Here is a 21,377-nt window from a genome sequence, read left to right as displayed (position 1 = left end):
AATTGAAATATGATATTAAAGTCAAAGTTTAACAAGGCCACAAAGTCATTGAAAACCATTTTATTTATGTTTTTAAATACATTCTTGTATTACACATTTTATTCCAGAAAAGAAAGCTTTATTATAAAAAATAGGATATACCTTCTATTCTCGGGGAAAAAAAATAACACTTGTAATAATACCGCATGTTATTAAAAAAAAAAAAAAATCATGCAAGGATGTCAGATTATATGATGATATGTCACAATCAAATCTGAGGTTTCAAGCGGCCCAAAGTTATGGTAGGCAGGAGTAACGTGATTGGTAAGTTTGCTTTATTTGAACACTAGTCCACATTTGTAGGCATGAACTTAAAAAAAAAAAAAGCTACAACATAGTATACTGCAAACAATTTGGAAGCCTCTGGGAGACCCCTGTTTGAGAACCACTGCCATAGTGAACATATGAAGATGTGAGATTACTATGACAATCGCTGCAAAATATGGAAACAAAATATTTTCACTGTGTTTAATATATTTGACACAACATTAAAAAATTTCTGCGAATGAAATATCGCCTCATCACATGGCAGCTAAAAAAAAAAAAAACAAAGCCACCACAAGCCCACACATTCACAAGACAAACTGCATTCATTTGGTCCGCTGATGAACACTTCGTAGTTAGTTCCACATCACAACTGCTGCCTGCACGCGAGCAGTAAAGCTATTCATTTATATTTATTTGGTTGGAAAAGTCAGTACATGTGTGCATGTGTGGCCCTGATGTGCTGATGCAGCAGAATGAATTCCACAAATGTAATATAGAAACAGCATCACAGGTAGCTATTCGTCACACTCGGTCGGCCTACAGTCACTCTTCAGACAATGTGAAACAAAAGAGATAATTGGTTTATTACGTCCACTTTTTCCAAGCTAGTACTAAGTGGCTTTTGACTTCTGTGGGAAAAGGGTCAAATGAGGGTATTTATTGGCTACGTCTTGAATGGGAAGTGTTGGAAACGTGACTCCGTTTATGACCTTTTCTCCACACAATACAAGCTTGCTTTGCCAAAGCTGGCTCTAAGAATAGACTCACCTGACTAGCACAGTCATATATCCAGATAATATGTGGATAATGTGAGAATGAGGTCATTTATATTTTAAAAGGCTATATAGTCACACATCATGGCACGGCTATGTTGAAGTCGCAGGCGAATGGAAAAAGGATAACGAAGAGAGCTAACTCGCAGTTACCAAACTTTTCTTTCTAATAAAGGGCTACATAAGTAACAATGAACAAGTGTAATGGTTTCATTTTACCACACATAACCCAGCACGGCAATGCTGAAGATGTAGGCTAGAGAAAAAGGCTAAGAACAAGACTTACTAGCAGTTGGTCTCCTTTGATGTCTGCTAAGCGGCTTGGCAGCGTAACTATAAACACATGTAAAGGTTTCAGTTAAGCATGTCACAACGCAACTAAGCTAAAGGCTAGCAGAAAAGATTATTGAACATTAAATAATAAATGGGAATTATCAAGAGAGTCTTGGTAATAAAATCAAATTAATCGACTAACACTTTAGTACACACATCACAGAGTGGTTATTCTATAAAGATGTAGCCTAGCGGGAAAACTTTAGTGAGCGCTCGTGATTCATGTCTGGTATGTGCTTCATCGGCACACATCACAACTCAGCAATGCTAAAGACCTAAGTTAGCGAAGCAGGCTAACTAGCAATGAGCAGCTTTGTCTGATAAGAGAATTCATAAGGCAAATATAAAAACTTAATGGTTTCATTTTAGCATGCATATCAGAGCACAACAATGTTAAAGATTAATGGCTGGTGGAAAACGGCCAGCAATGCAGGCGAAAAGCAGTTTTTCCTCTAATATGAGGCTTAAAGCTCCTATGAACATGTGGAATTGTATAAATTTAGCAAACAAATCATAGTAGACAATGCTCAAGATGTAGGCTAACTAGCAGTTAGCATTTCAGCACAGAGATGATAAGGAGTCCTCACCATTGCCTTTTCTCATATTACCAAACTGAAGGACTCACGCTCACGAAAAAGACAAGTGAAGCAAGACTATCAGCAGTCTTTCTTCTGAGATAATAGGCGTCATAAGGTAACTATGAACATAAGTCATGGTTCATGGTTCAGGTATTTTGCCTTATAGAACGGTGATGCTAAAGATGCAGGCTCACACAAAAGCCTAACTATAAAAAAACGAAACAAACAGACAATAAAAAATTTTAAAAAAATTTTAAAATGCAGGCTACCACACAACAAAGCGTAGCAATGCTGGCAACAGGTTCATAAAAAATAAAAAATAAAAATAAAAGGCTAGCAAAGGAGGCTAACTAGCATTTATTTCTGATAATGTTGAGCAAAACATGAAATTTAGCTTGAGTCATTAACGTGCCATTTGGAGATAGTATCAATTGTGACAGCAAGCCTCAACAGAGCTGAACAATTAAATGGGATCATACACGTTTCTTCTTTGGTTGAAGGATTCAACTGAGGTGACGCCATGAGGTTTTCATACCTAACGTGTGACAGCAGGATTTGAGCATGTCAGTGGGCACACTGAAAGGATGAGGCAGATATGAGTGCAGTAGAGCAGAATGAGTGACAACGTCAAACAATTCAAGTGAGTATAAATAGATTGATTAAACATGCTATTTTGCCATTACAGTTCTAGCAATGCCCGCTAACTAATTCTCTCTCGACACATAGGCACACAAACACACTAATGCAGTGAGTCCCAGCCACTGAGTAGTGACCCAAAAATATTTCTTGTCTATGAATAATGTATGTTTTGTTCATCTGTCCATGTTGGAAACTTACAGTAATATTTAGAACAATTAAAATCTCTTCCATTAGATTGCAAAAGTAGAAAGAAAGCTGTGTAGCTACCTTTTGCAATTCATACAACAGAATAAGTCATGCGACTATTTCAGCTGTGTTCATTAATCAGGCCTAGGTTTAACACTGGATTGAGAAGATTTATGAAGAAATTAAGATGAGATCATCAATATGTACTTTTCGTGACAATTTTTTGGGGGGGTCTTTGCTGTTAGACAACTTTCTAATGTAAAATATAAAAATGCCCAATAAACGTTGGTAAGACTGCATTAATCAACCTTACAAATATAAGGTTTAGACACACTGGTTTGGCTTCACAAATCATCAACTACTACTACATACACACACACACACACACACACACGCATATATATATATATATATATTTATATATATATAATCACTAATAAAACTGCTTTCTAAGTGCTTTATTTGCAATCAGTCCATCGATAGTGATACGCTCCTGTCCACAGGATTCTCGATATAGCTGCTGAAAATGTCTGAAAATGTCATTTAATGTCAAATATGACATCAGTTGGTGGTAGAAGAAATTTCAATCAAAAAGCTTTAACGGAGAGCTCATTATATCTGCGGCGGGTTGTCAACGGCGACGGCGCAGTACTCCGCATCAGACACGTTGGATGTCTCGATAAGGCGCGCTAGGCCAGTCCGCGTGGAGTACTTGAAGATGAAGGCTTTCATGAGGTCGTAGCGGTAATTCCGGTTGATGAAATTGTAGAGGATGGGGTTGAAGCAGCAGTGCAGCAAAGATAGGCACTGGGTGAGGTGCATGGCCACGTAAAGGAAATTCTCCAGGCCGCAGGTAAGAGGCAGCACACCCAGCTGGGCGAGCGAGTCGGCCAGCAGCACGGAGTGGTACGGCCCCCAGCATCCCAGGAACACCACGATGTAGGCCAGGATCACCCTGCGGCTCACGCGACGCTCCTGCTCCACCGTAGCGGATGATGGCGAGGACGTGCAAGTGAAGGCTCTGGCGAGCAGTGCATAAAAAAATGCGATCACAGGGAAGGGGAGGACAAAGCCCAAGAGAATGAAGCTCAGCTGGACGCCCACCATCCACTCACTTGGATTCTCCTCCGGGTAAACGGGTTTACATAGAATGTTGTCACCGTGCGAGGCCTTCACTGTACGTAAGAAATAAGTGTCTGGCAATGAGGCCACCAGAGCCAGAAGCCAGACTCCAATACAGACCATGCGGCGGATCAATTTCCTGCGTGAGCCTCCCTGGTTCTCCCGGTGGCTTGTCACGCTCAGATAGCGGTCCACGCTCATGCACGCCAGGAAGAAGATGCTCCCAAAGAGGTTGACGGAGAAGAGCAAGTGCGTGAGTTTGCACGCCAACTCGCCAAAAGGCCAGTGGCCATGCTGGGCCAACGAGCTCACCCACACAGGCAGGGTGGCGCACACGCACAGGTCTGCCACGGCCAGGTGGGCAATGTACGTGTGGGTCTCGTGGCGAGGGGTCGAGTCCCGCTGGGCGCGAACATTCACCCACAGGACCAGAGCGTTGGCTGCCAGGCCCACGACAAAGATGAACGTATAAAGGACGCACATGGAATGGAGAAGGGCGTTGCGGTTGAACGCCGTGCGGCACACTGTGGTGTCCACGCTGGATATGTTGGAAAAGCTGTCGGAGAAGTTGAGGTAGCCGAGGGACTCCCACAGGTCCTCCATCTCGCTGGTGCTCAGACTCATCTCAACAACTGCAGGGAGTTCACGCAAACTGCAGACACACAGAGGGATCCTGCAAAAAGAAGACATTACCTCATCAGTCCTTTTCTAACTCTAGAAGTCAATCCAATACCATCAAGGCCAAATAAAACAATTTGGACGCCTTCTAAAAGACAGTACGGAAGGCCCTTGGTTTACAAGGGACGTATTCTGTAACATTTTGTCATGTCATCTCACCCCTCAAATATTTTTTTCACTCGTCAAGTAGTTTGGATCTGCGAGCAAACACAATTAATGACGATTAATGACATATATAAACACATCTACTCAAACTCGACTACCAGCAATAAATCAAAACAGCTTTTCATCAAAATAGGTGCACAGACTATCAAGTAGTGAATGTGGAAACAAAAAAAAACAGGCACAGTCGATTGCTCACACCAATTCATGTGAAAAGTGAGCTAGTAACCGTGTGCACCCGGGACTGCGAGCTTCTGCATGATATTGGGCTGACTTTGAGCCAGTCACAAGAAGGAGTCATGCAATTTCAACTATGAAAAAAATCTATTAACTTTGCATTTCCTTGTCTCTGGGTCAACTGATACTGACCTCTTCCACGGCAGTTTTCCAGGTTTGCAGTCTCAAGTTTGTAACACAATGTTAAATAAGATGGGCACACGGGATGAGATAAATCAAACAAATCGTTACTTTTATGCAGTTGCTGGCTTCCACAAAATTATTGGAGCGGAGGCACGCGACCTTGCAATGCGATACAATGCTTTTCCACCAACAGATGAATGAGCAAAGAGAATTCTGTTTTTTCATCTCACTCTCGGGCTCCTGAATGGAGGTTTTAGTTTCATCAGGCAGCATGAGCTCATAAAATAGTCACTTGTGGTCTGCCACCTGACTCTGAAGAATCTTAATGTTGTTAACTTGTTCAAACATGGTCTTCGGGCTTTAATAGAGCCTGCCTGTCATAGTGTCGGCCGTCAATTATGATTGATGCGCGGTCGAGGTGAGCGAGGGTGTGCGGTTAAAAACAAGTGTTTACATTAGCTCCTCCAGCGCAGTGCAGATTAGCCATAAGGAAGCAGCAAGGAGAAACCCAAACAGTGTATTTCCGGAGCGTTCCTGGCATTCCAAAATAAAGTACAGGTCACTTTGGGGGGGGGAAACCTGATGCCACTTTAAAGAATGTTTTCCCATAACGTGCCTGAAGAAGTAAAGGAGAAATCCTGTTTCTTTTTATTCTTCTAGCAAGGTCACAGAGGAGCTGTCGCCAAGCTGATGATCAAAGTAAAGGCAGCTCATAACCTTGAACACGTCATTTTTACAACATCTGAAGCTAATAACAAGAAGTTAAAGCACAACATTTCAAATAGTTGCAGAAACGCGGAGATGGAAGTGACAAGCATGATGAGGAGGCCACACATACACTTTTTAAATCATTTTGGGCTTTAAAACTTCTAGTACACTGTAGATTTTTTCTAACCTTGTTCAGTATTTACATAAAAGAAATAAAATGTTTCATGCTTAACGGTGTCACGGTGGACGATTGGCTAGTATGATAGCTTCACAGTGCAGAGGTTCGGGGTTCAAGTCCGGCTCCGGCCTTCCTGAGTGGAGTTTGCATGTTCTCCCCGTGCCTGCGTGGGTTTCCTCAGGCTACTCCAGTTTCCTCCCACATTCCCCCAAAAAAATAAAATAAATGCATGGCAAGTTGAATGGACATTTTAAATTGTGTGCCCCGCGATTGGCGGGCAACCAGTCCAGGGTGTACCCCGCCTACTGCCCGAAGACAGCTGGGTTAGGCTCCAGCACGTCCGTGAACCTCGTGAGGAGAAGCAGCTTCGATAATGCATGGATAGGTGGGGTTCATGCTTGCGGTTGGTGGTCGTAAACTGAATCCCTCTGAAAACGCATTAAGCTACCTAAAGCACCTGGAAGTCTTCCAAGGTTGATGCTTCGAAGCAAACATGGTGAAGCAGCATTTAGCTGTGATGCTGCACACAGATGGAATAAGATGACAACAGAAGTGAAAACTACATTTTTTTCCTCATACTAATGATTATGGTTGCCACTATTATTATTATTGTCACCATTATTCCCTAGATTAATTGACTAATCGGATAAAATTTTATTTAGGATTTAAGTTCACTACAAATCCCGATTTAACAGTTTCTTAACTAATTATTGTTGTTGATTTGGATTGGTTTGGTTTAGTGTTTTAAAAAAAAAAAGACGGCAACTAAGCAATATCACACAAGAAGGACTGATATTGTATTTGCCAACCTTTTTCAAATTGATTAATTAACTGGTTTGCTCATTGTTCTCCATGTAAAAGCAGTTTTTTGAACATGTCTTACTGTATTTTGATTGAACACAAGAGAATCAGTCTGCTTTCATAACGGACTACTGAAATCTGAGAGCAGTTACTGTTGAGAGGTTGAAATCACAGAAATTGGCCAATTTAAATTAAACAATGGCTCTAAATGATTACTCAATAATTAGAATAGCCGTGGATTCATTTGATTGATTTCTACATGCAAAACCTTAAATGCAGCAAAATTTAAGGAATTTTTTTTTGGAATGGACATTAATGAGAGAGTGTGGCATGCTAATCATTCGGCACCATCCTTTAGAATGAGGCAAGCCTATAGTGACATATTTGGGCCACATTGCTGCACTGGCTTCACAGTGTGCTGCGACGTCTTTCTCGGCTCCTCCAACGAGCCGCCCGCCGTGATGTGAGAGGTCAGCTGCGGAACGGGTGGGAGTTGTGTCGAGGGGGAGACGGATCAAAACCAGAGCCTTGGCTGCCTTCACCCCGCTTAATGCCCCGCAGTGACCTGTACACCCGCGGAGGGGAACTGTGTGCCGAGATCAGCGGGAGGCTTGACACCACGCAAAATGCTTTCCCTCCACGTTGTAAACGGAGGGTCGATGACCACCGGGGTGACAGGTTGAAATGTGACTGCCTTAAGACATCTCTGCACCCACACTTCTTTTTCTTCACTAAATAAAAACATTCCACAGCTCCTGGAGACATTTTAGGATCACATCACACACAATCATAATGACTTTTTCACCCTTTTGTTGCAACTTAACATGCATTCTCCACTCAGTTTCAGCAAGCGTGTGTCATTCGAAGCACCTCTTTGCAAATCAGACAGCTGCAAAGACTTTGCATTTTTGTTCTTTTAAATGATTAGCTACTCCATGTTAAAATGTCTCTAGTCACATTTGCCCTAAATCCATCAGTAGTTAAGTACGAAAATAAAACTGGCAGTGGCTGGCAGGGTACTATAACATCAAGGATAATATTACAAATCACTAACTAGAACTGCTGTCAGCGTAAAGTGTTTACTACTGTTATTATAGCGGATTTGGGACTTATTAGGCTTGTAAATCATATATGAATTCCCATTTCCAAGAAACAAAAACATCATTATTAACTCAATGCTTTTACTGTGATACACTGTTACTGTTCCAGGCAGCTTTGGCTTTTTAATTTGACTGGACGGCAGATAGGGCCATTCTTTGCAACAGGGGGATTTTCGACGCGGAGATAATCTCACACAATGGCCACCAATACTCTCATATTATATGGAAAACACCTGAGCCAGGTAGCACGGCAGGCTTCAAGCTAATTAGCCCCTTAACACCCACAGCCATCAGATGAAACACACACACAAACACACCCTGCAGAATTTTTAGTTCAGCACCTTTACGGCTTCTTTCTTTAGTTTTGTTCTTTCGTCGTGAAAAATGGCATTTGTGTATAAAATTTAACAAAAATAAGAGAGATTAGGTGTAAACGGCATAGACGTGTGCTTGGAAGCTTGAAATCACACTGCAACATTTTTTAATCAACAAATATAACAACACATATCTGTTTAATTAACCAAAACGTGGGAATGGGTCTAAGGGCTTGGGGACGTTTTAAAAGCTTTTTGTTTTACTAATTTTTGTTAAATTTCTAATAAATTATGTTTAGGGTTATTAAATTGTGTTTTCTTTCCCATGTTTATTTTTGTTCTTAATAAAAATGCCCATTTCATCTACATTATAGCGCAAAAAGAAAAAGGAATACATCTAAAAGGCCTGGAGATTTGTGCTTGGAGGCTTCATAACAGCGTGGTTTTTATATTGACAAGAGGTTAATTGATGATAAATTATTTTTTACAATTACTCCTATTTTAACTGATTTACAGAATAAAATTCATTTCTAAATGTTAAAAAGGATAGAAAAGCACATTTTGTACTTGCCAGAATGTTTGATTCTTACTTTTGCATAATAAACATGGACCCAATAGTGTTGTTCAATGCCTCTCTCTCTCTCTCTCTCTCTCTCTCTCTCTCTCTCTCTCTCTCTCTCTCTCTCTCTCTCGCTCTCTCTTTCAATGTGAGTGTAGCTCGCTTTCTCTCTCCCTGACTCAGTCGCTGTGAGCATCCAGTTACAAATTAGCCCAAAACAACGCTTTTGTCTCCCAATACACAGACAGTAAAACGTCAGCGAAGGGGTTTCATGTGCTAATGTAATTCCACAACGAGATTGATGCAGGTGCAACATGTTTTTGTGTTGTTTTGTCACAAGTTTCTGCTGTCACTAGTTACTTTAAACAGTCGCTGGTGTCGTTATGGTTAAATCCGAGCCGGCTTGTCTCAGACTAAAAACAACACAATACAAATGGGACTATTGTTGATTTGTATCAGCGAGCTGGAGACAAAGTACTCTTATCAGACAATTTACTATGCAAAAGATGCTGGGGGGAAGAAAGAAAATGGCGGTAATTCAATGTCGAAACCACGCAAACACGGCCAGTTTTATATCTCATTATTCGTTAGTTGTTGGAAAATGTAAAAAGATTTGCAGAAATTGGACATAATCACAAAGAAATTTAGAACGGCGTAAAAGGTCTCAACTCTCACTTCTCCCGCAGCACGTGAACTCATCATTGCAGCTTACCTCTTTTTATTTTTGGCAAGTCTTTCGCTGATTCTTTGCTCGCTTCTCCGCTTTTTCTCTCAGCTTAGCATCAAGTCTACCAAAGTGCACTTCGAGGTAGGTCTCTCCTCCGAGTCCGCCTCGCGCGAGAATGACTCCACGACTCGTCGTGCACTTGCTGATACTGACAGCGAGAGCAACGCCTCCAAGGCTGGACGTATTGGAGGCAGAGGAAGCAAAAAACGTCGTCACGGCCTAGTTTCGGCCAGGAGAGGGCCGAGGAACGTGCTTGTCCTGCTTTGTAAGAAGAAAACTACGAATAGAAGCAGTCACATTCTCATTGATATAGGCAGGTGTGAATAATTTCAGGAGATCTGTACTTAAAAACAATGTTTCGGGAGTAGGGGTGGCCAAAGAACTCACATTCTGTACTTGAGTAGAAGTATTGATGCTCCTGTAAAAACGGTAAAAGTCTGGTAAAAGATGAGGTTTACCCTGGACTGATCGCCAGCTTATTGCACATGTAGACAAACTATCACATGGATATGCATTCACACCCAAGGACAATTCAGTCTTCAATGAACCGAACATAAGTGTAGGCGAAAAACAGAGTGCCCAGACTAGGCATACATATGGAAAACATTGCAAAAGGAACCCAGATTTGAACCCATAACCTGAAACCAGTGAGGCAGATATGCCAACCATTTCGTCAGCGTGCCACCTCAACAGTAAACAACCTTTTGAAACAATTTTCTGGATTTGTTTCTCAATACGTTAAAGATGCTTTAGATGTGCTTCATTTCACCTTCTCAGTTTTATTTTTGTCACCTCCGTTTGCTGGATTTTTGGGCCACGGCCCTTTTCCACTATTTTAGGTACAGAGGTTATAAGTCAAAATTGTAAGTACTGCTAGTATTGCAGTACTAATACTAGTATATTTGACTAGTAACCTTGACTCGTTTCTACAACTAAAGCGTATAATCTGCCTACACCCCTCAAAAATACTTGCTGAGTTGTTATGCTACTTACCCAAAAAATACGTATGTACAGTATCAGAATAATTCGCATTTTGTTTCCACTACGGCTCATATGCCCCTTGAAATACGTCATGTAAAAAAAAAAAATGAATTTTTCTATTGTGTTACACAGTTATTGTACTGCAGTAAATCAAATATGTGACAAATACAAACTTATTTTCTAACTTTCTTACTTGACAACGGTTTATGAGACATTTCTCAAACAATGTGCGTTGAAATTGCCCAATTTGTTCATCACGGCAATGAATATGAGATTAGAAATGAAACAGCATTTTTAAGAATAATATCAAAATGACTTTTACTGTGTAAGACCTTAAGTGAAATGTAACGTTCCAAGTCCTAAACTATTTATTTATTTATTTATTTTACACAGTGCTGCACACGCATACCAGAAATTCTGTCCTACTTGATCCATACATGCTATGTAATTATAACAAAAACATGCTGCCAAAGTATTTAAGCACGATCCGCTCTCTGACATTTTGGGTTGAGGGGCCTCATCCCGCGAGTGCCTCGCCCTGCCGTTACTTCAGAATGAAACCAGACTCAGTCATCTCAAATCCACGGTTGATCGGCCTCCACCCAAAACCAACCAACGGCTTAAACTCAACAGAGCGAGCAACTGAAGCGCCCTCTGAATAACGAACCAGTTCAGGTCAAAGTCATGTGCAAGTTTTGGTTTTAATCAAGGGTTTGTTATTTTGAGTAAAGCAAATTAATACGGCCAAAGGGGGGCGTTTAAATGTTACCCTATGATCTTTCACGGGTGTGTGTGGGTGGAGTGGATTGCATTTCCAGCTACACAAGTGGCGTTATTCCATACGGCTGTCACGTGCATGCCAATGCAACAGGTGGCACTCTAACGCAGACCCTGCAAGCCAACGTTATACCTTCAAATGTTAACAGATGTATATTTGACAGCGTTATGTTGAATGTGGATTCAAAGCAATACAACTCTCAACCTTGTGAATAAACTACAAAAACTCTTCATCACTTTAATATTGTCACTGGATAGAGAAATTATAATTATAAATAATAATTAAAATAGAAATAATGTAATTTATAGCCACCCCATTTTGTCAACAGAAAATGACAGCTGCTCAGGGCTCAGGTAACGGCCAATCACAGATCACCTGTTTTCTGAAGCAGAGCCATGATGGGTCATCACCTGAACAACTGCTATGTCATTTTTGGTCAATGGCATGCGGCAAAATGGCTGCCCCACCCCCACCCAAAAGAAAAAATAAATAAATGGCCACCCCCTGAGATGTCGTATCAAAAAAATACTTTTAATGAATTGCAAATCCTCATGCAATTGAATTTAATTCCTAATCACATTTTTTTCAGTTGTATCCAAATTTGGTCTGAAATGGAATGGACTTAGTTTACCAATGAATACTTGGTCCTAAAAACATGCATCCATTTTCTATAGCGCTCGTCTTCATTACGGCGGCGGTTGAGCTGGAGCCAATCCCAGCTTGTCTGCTCTGTGACTGTCGTGGCAAATTCTTTGACAATTTAATCATCTTGAATCCACGGCAATCATTTACCCATTAAGTTACCCCGCATTTCCTCACGATCATCTTGGTTCCTCCACGGTGGCCTTGAAATGGACTGAATGGCTTGCACATTTGAATTTCAGATCCAAAGTCTTGGGTTCGAACCGCAGAGACAGATATTGTTTGACTATGTGTGTCCTGCAATTGTGGATGACCAGCCTAAGGTGGACCTCGCCTCTTGCCCAAAGTCAGCTGGGATAGGCTCCAGCCCACATGCGATTCAATTTAGGAAAACCCTACAATTGAGTGGCTGGAAGAAGCACAGAGAAAGTTGTTTTTTCCACCTAAAAATGCTAACTCAATGGCGTTTCCCAAAACGTTAGTTGCAACGTAGCTTGAGCCTAAACTAAACTTCAAACTTCTTCGTATTTGCACATATGATGATGTCATCATTTTTGGGTGTCTTGCTTGCCACTTAAAGCGCTGCAATCGACCCCAAGTTCCATACAATATTCGATAAGCATGACGAATACTATTTGCCTTGTCTTGTTGCAATGAGGGACTCACGGGTGTATATTTTCATATGTTTGGAGTGTTATCTTTGCCAGGTGTGCGCCTTCCAACTTGTTTGCCCTAAGAAAGAAGTTATCACAGAATGGTACAGGTCACTCCGCTTGAGTTCATCACAGCTGAATGCAGCGATGAAATACAGCCAGCAGCCTGCCTGCCTGCTCTGTGACCTCATTAAAGAGCAGTGGAGTGAATTCAGTTTCAATGAGGCTTTTAAGGAGAGCTCCCGCTCTGCACGCATAGCCATTGTCCTCCGTATCAGGAGCATCGGGGGGATTTATAGGCCTCTCGCAGAAACATCCGCATCCCCGCACGCCGCTGCCAACCTCTGTTCTTGCTCTCCCCATTCACAAACGAGGCGCACTGGGAAAGCAGGTGTGAGTGTGCGGTGTGAAGCCTGAGAATTTGCATTCCGGGTCTTTGTCAAGGCAGAGAACACAGCGGAAGACGCGTGAAGCAGCACGTGAAATGAATTCAAATGAAAGGATGCGATGACTAAACATAAATCCACTACGATGGAATATTAGCACCATTCGAATTAAAAAAAAAAAATACTACAAGATTAAAATCATGCTCTAACAAGAATAAAATAGTATGAGTGTTTCTTGAAAGTCACGACAAACGTACCTTTATATAATTTAGTTTCAGGTTTCATTCAGACAACTGTGATGTGATTATCAGTCGGCAGCAAGTGGCAAAATGACCGCCCCCTTAGATTGATACAAATAGGTGGATTTAGCTGTTTAATTCATATTCTGCAAATGCAGTATTAATCAGAATACCGTGTTTTGACTAAGGGACCCCCACAGGACATATTGTAATTTTTATTTTTTTTTACCTGACTTCCCCTTTAACGTGTGACCTATTTATAAAATGGATCTCTATGGAATGCACATCTCACGAAAACTCCGATCTGTAAATTTGCTCTTTCGTCGTTGCACAATAATTCTCATATTACACATGGTGGGTGTGTCAGTCTTTTTTGTTTTTTAAGCATCCAGAGGTTTTTTGTACAATAAAATGTTTGCATGTATGTAAATGCATTAAAAAAAACTTTTATTATGAGCAGTTTTTTAAACGCAGCATTTAACCAAGTCACAGGAATCTCCCTCTTGACTTGAGATGTAATGAGACCCATGTCGTTGGGGTCGTCTTGGGTCAAACGTCACATCAGTACGTGTTACCTTGTCAGCGATCTGGAAGTGGCAGTTTTCAACAAATGCCTTTCAAGCAATGAAGGATGATCTCATATGCCTGATAACAAACCAGGAAGCCAAGTGATTTTGAAGGCACAACTCATTAGGCATTCCTTGTCAATTCCTTCAACGTTCAGCCTCAAGTGTCCAATCTTGATGAAGTTTTCTTTTTTTGTGGTTGAACGGAGCTACAATCTGATTGATGGAGTTATTAAAAACAAAACAAGCAGTGACACGCCAACAATTTTGCCTCGTTTCTCAATTAGTGGCGACTCAACTGCAGAGCATACTAGGTGTTTAATGGAGAGCTTGTGTTAGGGTTGAGGGAGACAACTTGCCACTACCTGCATGTGCTTGTCCTTTCATTCTTCTTTCCGACGGTTCACACAGAGCACAGCTGATTGTTCTCAGCTTGTTTCCTCGCCATTCCATACACTCGATGTACCTGCCTCAACAGTACTCGCAAAGCGGATTAGCGCAAACTTCATTTTAACAAGATTTAAATCACATATTTTTTTCTAAATTCATTATAAAGGTCTAAAGATAATTGATGAAAATGTGCTAAACTGACAATGACAATTGTAATGTTGATTTTTTTTTTTTTTTACCATTTCAGTTTTGCAGATTTTTGGGGGTGTGGTTAAAACGACATCTAGTGGGTGTCTGGAATGAGTCACTACTCCCCCCCTACAGAATACGCCTCCTACTTGATTGACAGTTTACAGTTGAGCATATTCACACGCACGGTGTTTGAGAGCAGAGGCAAAGGCTTTTTTTTTTTTTTCATAATTTTGAGCCCCATTTTATATACAGTAGGGTTGTTAACAACACATTTTCAAATTTCAAAAACAGATTTCTTTTTGCTTATTTTTTAATAAAAAGTCCCTGACACCAAATACCAAATTAAATAAATCCAATCAAAATACTCAAAGGCTAACATAAATTTCCACGAGTCATACTCCAGGCATGAATTTGAGTGGAGGCCACTATTTTGAGCTCTGTTACTCCTAATAAGTACTTGTAAATGTCTTTGCCAGCAGTACTACCACGGGTATATTTATGAAAACAGCAGAAGGAAATCCCATTGCTTGTCTGCCAGTCTTGGCAGAGGAGTCTCGCTTCCGTTTACTCCTGATAAGATTTCAAGTGTTTGCGTCGCCTTTTCTTGTAGATTTAGTCCACGGTGTTAAGCGCGCAAAACCCTTGAGACTACGTTCTTCAATTCAAACACAATTGGGTTTGCTATTCTTATGTGTTGCTGCTCAAAATAAAACATGCTGACCTTTTGGCCCATTATTACAAAGCCTTTTTTTTTCTGGAGTCATAATTCCTTTCAGTCAACAGTATTTAAGTTCATTACACACTTTCATAAACACGATTCTGAGATAAAGAGTAGGAAAAGGGTGGGCGACAGTGAGCGGAGGGGTCTGTGGCGACGTCATAAAAAGAGGAGTGTGTGGGAGTGCCAGTTGATGGGGGGTCGGGGGAAAAAAAAAGATTGAGTGACTTATTGCTAATGACTTCTCTTTCTATTATAGTCTAGCCCCCACGACAATCGAGGGTGGGGGAGGGGGGGGTGAATTGTGTCTGACAGACTCTAGCTAGTTTTGTGCAAATCTCTATTCAAACACATCAACAACCTACCTCCTCTACATTTGACTTCCTTCTCTTTTTTACCCATCCTTAGATTTATTTACAAAAGGGGTTGTCCTCAGAAGGGTCATGGGTTCGCTGGAGACTATTCCAGCTGACTTTGCTTTACACTTTGGACGGTCGGCAGTTAATCGCAGGGTAGGTATACACAAAACTTCAACCAGGACAGAAACGTGTGGGTACATTTCCGACATCGCAATGTGTTAACCTTCCTAGTAATGATCATCATTGCCCTGGTACGCTTCTGTGGTGGCACTTCATCAACATGCTTTTTAAAATTCACAAATGTCTTACGAGTGTAAATTGTGAACTCTCCATGAACTGGGCGCGTGCATGAAGTGAGTCTCTTCTCATCGGGACAGAGATGACTTTCCGTGTTACTTTCTGTCCATCTTTTATTATTTTTCTCACTATTGTGCTGAGCAGTCAGCAGAAGCATCCTGGCCATCGTGAATTTCTGGAAAATGTGTTGATTTTCCCGAACGGCCAGCCGGGGCGATGTGACCACCACTCACCCCACAATTAACTTTCATAGTGTGACGTCCGCCGCACAAACACCTTGACGTCATACGTCATGACTGTTCTACCCTTCATGTTTTGTATGAAATTTGATTCACATTTTCCAGAAAATTTGGCTTTTACAGCATTTAATTTCCATTGTGAATTTTAATTACAATAGTAGTTAAATAGTTAACGATCAAAATAGCTTGACATAAATTCCTCGCTCTACTAATTAACCTTTTGATTTTACACCTTTAGGAAAATCCATCTGCCTGGACTTTGTGTTGCCGTTGTCATGCAAGTTCTATTCATCACTCGTGACGCCCTGCATGCTATAAACATGGCGACCTTTTGTCTTCCTTGAGGATTTGTTCATGCAGGTGCATGCTCAGCAGCGAGGCGGCGTCCCGCTTGAGAAATGAAGCTGTCAAGACCTTCCTGACATTGACAGAGCATCTCTCCATCTCACTAATGTGTGTGTGAAACACTTGGCTGTCAAAACATGCTAGAAAAAAAAATGAGAGAACTTGAGCTATTATCTCTAGGACATTTCTCAGAACATGCGTTATGTAAAAAGTAAACCACTGAAAGACAAGAACTATAATCAAGTGTGTTGACGATATTACCATAAAGAAAAGTTCTTTACCATTCTGTTGGGGGAGGGCTTTTTACAGAATGGTCACGGAGGAGGAGGGTAACATCAAACAAGAAAGAAGCCATAAATTGTGAGGGGTCATGTCTCTTTAGGAACACGCTGCTAAACTACCAAGTTTTTTTTTTTTTTTTGTTTTTTTGCATGGTGGAGTTTTGAGTGCTCCCGAGATTTATCGTAAAAAAACTTCCTGCTGCTGTGCTGAAAACCCATTAGTGTCAACATGGCAATGCCTCGCTAATGAGCTGGAACAAACAATAACATGTAATAGTGCAAAGAGGAACCAAGGAGTTGGTAATTGGATCCCACCGAGGGATACATTGGATTCCTGTCATACAGCACCGCAGCGATGTTCTTTTTTAGATCTGCTCATTGATATAGACTTCTTGATCCTAAAATATCAATACTGCGATACCAGCCTTTCTGATAATGGAGTGCTCGGAAGAAATATATATCCAGATGTGATCACTGGAAGCCAGGTTGGAAATTAATGAAGCATAATCTTCAATCACTAAAACTAAATTTTCTGATTAAGAATGAAATTAAATTACAATTTGACATAAAGATCAAGAAATAATGTGATGTACTTTTTCACAGTTTTATATACATATATATATATATATTTTTTTTTTTTTTAATTTATTTATTTTTTTAATTACTAATTAAACAGCAAGCATCAAACTAAAGATTCCCAAAGTAAAAACTACCAAACAAACAATGCAACCCTAAAATGCAATTCAATTTCAATCCTCTTTTTTTTTTCCAATTTTTACACCTGATTGTTTATTAAACAACTCCACTTGGAGACAATCATAAAGAACAGGAAGATGCCCAAAGTGGTCGTCTACCACTCTGAATTGGTACTTAATCGTCAGTGGCTGTGGGAGTGACAACTCTAGACATAAACGTGAATTATTTTTCTCTTGTACTTATGCAGACGCTCGCTTCTTTCCTTTTCTTTTTCTGTGACCTCAATGAATCTGTCAGTGCCTTCCTGCTACGCCGATGACCATGACCATCTGTGGCTCACTCCATTGACGATGTCTGTCATCTGTAAGGGCAGCAGTAACTCATCGAAGAAGTGAAGTTCTGTTTTCCCTCAACCGTACCCTTTGCATGCATTTCTTCACGTACACACACATATCATGTCATAGAGGGATTACGCCCCCCACACACACTCCTCCCAAAAAGAAAAAAGGTGATATCCAAGGATTTGTCTTGCTCCGGGTGATGGTGAAAGCATCCAATATGGATTTGCGAATGACAGCATCTGTCCGCAGGCTGCAGGACGGACGAGTCGTTCATCTCGTTTGGTAGCCCGGAGGTGCTGCGAGGCCAAATTAGTAATCCTATCCTCACATACCACATGAGTGCTCGCTGACATAAAGTTCACAGGTAAGGTTGCTAACTTTCACCCCTATTGTCTTGTCATGTATGGGGGGGGGGGGAGACAAGACGAGCGGTCCATCACTCAAATTGGAATGCACTTATGTTTTGGAGCATTTTTGGAGATGTTGCCTTTCTCACCTTTGTCAGTTTTATTTCTGCCCGACACTAAACGGCATTGCACAATCTCAAGGTCAAAGTGAAAAAGCCACTCGGGAGAGCACAGACCTCCACCAAGGCCAAACATTGTGAATTTGGCTGAAAACCAAAAAGCACGTCTTTATAGCTCACGCATAATGCCTCGATTCACAACAGACGTAAGAGGCTTTCCCACGCCTTCACAAAGCATCTTTCATCAATTTTGCATAATTGTCCTGGAAAGCAAACAAACAGAAATTGCATGACGTTCTATGTTTGTGTTCAGATGTACGTTGGTCTGTCATATGTGACACTGAACAAAAATTCCAGAAAAAAAATTAGATCTTTTGGAAAGCTAAAAAAATAACAGAATTGATGTGAACAGAGATGCAGACAGGCACACACACAAAAAAACAATTAGGCAAAATGTATTATCTTTGCTTGCACTTTGGCACAATAATAACAAAAAAAACATAACATCCATGAAGGAGGTAATGAGGCCATTTGAAAGTCAAGCGAGGAATGCGAGATGGTAGAAATCAGGGACGAGTTTTTATTTTAAATGTAACACTGTGAAGAATTTCTTATCAAAGGTTATTACATCATTCGTCTACTTACTAATGTGGAGCCATTTTAAAGGGATTCTAATTAAAGATTGCTCTGATGTCCACCTCCCTTTTATTTAATTCTGCTATTAGTGTATGATATAACAATGACTCCTAGTGCTCTACCCGTTAAAATGCAAAGTTTTCTCACTTTTTTTTAATGTGGTAATGACCTCACTCTTGTCTACAAACCAAACATATCTTTCCTAAAACTGTTCTACGTGACCCTCAGAAAAAAGAAAACCTCCCCACTGAAGGGAAATAATGACCGTGTAATGGCCACGGGACGCCATTGATCACTGCAAACCATTAAGTTAGACAGAAGTGCTGAGGGTTGCCATATTTATCGATAAGGACGTTTAGTATCTGCTGGTCAGGACGTCATCTGCTCCTGTCAGAGATGGTGTTCCCCAGGGGGTCATAGTAGGGGGCAATTGTTCCCAGAAATGCTGCTCCAAGGGGAATCAATGTTAGGCCTGAGGTTTCTTTGTCAATATCTGACTCATGTTCAGGAAATTTGCGTCTAATTTTTGTTTGGACATGGACAAGACAAAATGTGAATGACTCTCCTTCACAAGGTCAGAACTTCACAAGAGACTCAAGGTGAAAATGTATTGATACTTTTTCCTTCAAACTGTTTAGTCGCGTCACGTCCTCCTCCAACTTTAATATGCTCTCAAAAGGCATTAAGCTACTTCGGCATGTAATCCCCTTCTGGACTTTTAAACACACCGTATGCAAGCCTGTTAGTCCACATTTCCTCATTAATTCTCTCAATGTGTGTCTTCTGTATAACTGTTTCAAGTGTGTTGAAAGCTGTATAAGCAAAATGTGCAAACAAACTAAAACAAAATCAGCCAATTTGCCATACCCTCATTGGATCACTTTTAAAGCCGCATCAAGGCTTCACAAGTCATTTCAATGTAAACAAAACGGCATTCCATGAGCAAACGAGAAAATGTCGTGCTTCCCAAGAGATGAGCTTCCACGGAAAACCAAACACTCCAAGCTTTATTGGACGTAAACACAAGTCGCAAGGCACTCAAACAACTTCATTGAATACATATGGTGATGGAATCACTTGAGAAGGAATCTAAACTTTGAAGTACAGTAAGCCTCCTTTCAGACTAGCCTGAAGCTGAAAATTAAGATGAAGAATAAAAAGGAAAAGCAGGTGGTTCCTATTGGCGGTCTCGCAGCGTACAGCTTTTCAGCAGTCAGGATGTGACGACCCGGGAAGCATCTGGAATTTGGGCCTGTGTGCGCCTCAAGCTTCGAGAGTGCGGCGCTTGCTCTTAAACGTGGTTTCCACTAAGTCAATCAATCAAACTTTATTTATATAGCTCACACGCGCATTCACTGGTTTTGAGAACCGGTACATTGAATAGCAAGACAACCTGTCAGGAAATACCAACATCAGTGAATAAGTACTAGAAACGGGGTAAGGACAGAGAATATCAGGAATGAAATCTGGTTTAAAAAAAAGAAAAGTATACATCCAAATATTGATAGTAATTATGACTTCACTATGCGTTACATGGTTAGCAATAGACAGTAATGTGTTTCGACTTCAGTTTCATCGACATGCGTTCCATCTATCTTCAGAAAATGAGACGTGAAAAATCGGTTTACCGTTAAGGGTGACGATCTATGTTTCCAAAATAAGGGATTTCTTTTTTCTTTTTAGAAAAATGTGCTAAGTGGACAAAAAGAAGAACGGTCTGTCTGTCCATTCCAGACGGACGCCATTTTTGGGACGGAAGACAAGATGTTTTTATAAAACAACCGGAAGAGGGTTTTCTTCCATCCCTTTAATTGTCCCTTACCAGGACAGGTAGTGCCTGTATAGATTTCAAATATTTGCACTTGGCACAGAATGAAATCTTGTGACGCTGTTGCGTGTTCTGCCCCTTTAACTGAGAGTTCAAACTAATAGCGCCCAAGAGTGAGCGAGAGCGACTGGTGATCAGAGTACAGACCGGCAAAATAAAGTAAAGTGCCCATTTGTGGTCAGAATGTTGCTGCTTTTGACTAAGCCTTCAGAATCAAATGCATCCCACCAATCATATTCTAGAGCACTTGTCTTCATTAGGCTTGCGGGTGAGATAGAGTCTTCACTGGAGGCCAGTTTGACGACCAACCGTTCACAAATTATTGAGGCCATACAAGTATTGGGACAAGATACAAATGCCACACATGAAGAACATGAGCCAAGATTCCAAAAGGTGCTGACCAGTATTCTCACCGAGCTGTCCAGAAATATGCCCGAGTGATGTGACAACTCGTGTCTCCAGAGGAAAAGAGCTGATAGGTGTGACACATACACTATGCCTGACAATTACTGATGGGGCTCAAAAGATTGATTTGGCTTAAAGAGTGGTAGTGATGGTCTTATGTTGCTAAATCCCGATTTATGTAGGCCACGTTCCATGCTGGATGTGTGTGGATTGCCAAATTGCTTGCTACTGCATTTTTGAAAACCACACTTTCATCTATAAGGAAAGAGCTGACATTTAAGGTATTAAATGGTGACACACAGACATACATATGGGAGATACACCACAACAGCAAAAAAAAAAAAGACTCATGAGTAAGCAGATGCATTGTGCAATCTGCTTCTCATTATGGAGATACCGAAAGGATGTTCAGAGG

General features: G+C 40.9%; 1 protein-coding gene across 1 annotated transcript; it reads right to left on the bottom strand.

The window, feature by feature from the left end:
- Nucleotides 1-45: 45 nt before the first annotated feature.
- Nucleotides 46-9,657, bottom strand: LOC148323430 (atypical chemokine receptor 3-like). Its single transcript, XM_088315808.1, has 2 exons — nucleotides 9,510-9,657; nucleotides 46-4,610 (listed from the first exon to the last, which is right to left on the bottom strand). Exon 2 carries the CDS (start codon nucleotides 4,559-4,561, stop codon nucleotides 3,428-3,430), a length of 1,134 nt encoding a protein of 377 aa, XP_088171934.1. The 5' UTR covers nucleotides 4,562-4,610; nucleotides 9,510-9,657; the 3' UTR covers nucleotides 46-3,427.
- Nucleotides 9,658-21,377: the final 11,720 nt, after the last annotated feature.

Source organism: Idiotropiscis lumnitzeri, chromosome 14 (assembly GCF_059441095.1).
Source record: "Idiotropiscis lumnitzeri isolate Australia: NSW breed Sydney's pygmy pipehorse chromosome 14, RoL_Ilum_1.0, whole genome shotgun sequence".
NCBI classification, from domain to species: domain Eukaryota; kingdom Metazoa; phylum Chordata; class Actinopteri; order Syngnathiformes; family Syngnathidae; genus Idiotropiscis; species Idiotropiscis lumnitzeri.
The sequence above is the reverse complement of the archived record's forward strand: the minus strand, read 5'-3'. Positions and strand labels throughout refer to the sequence as shown.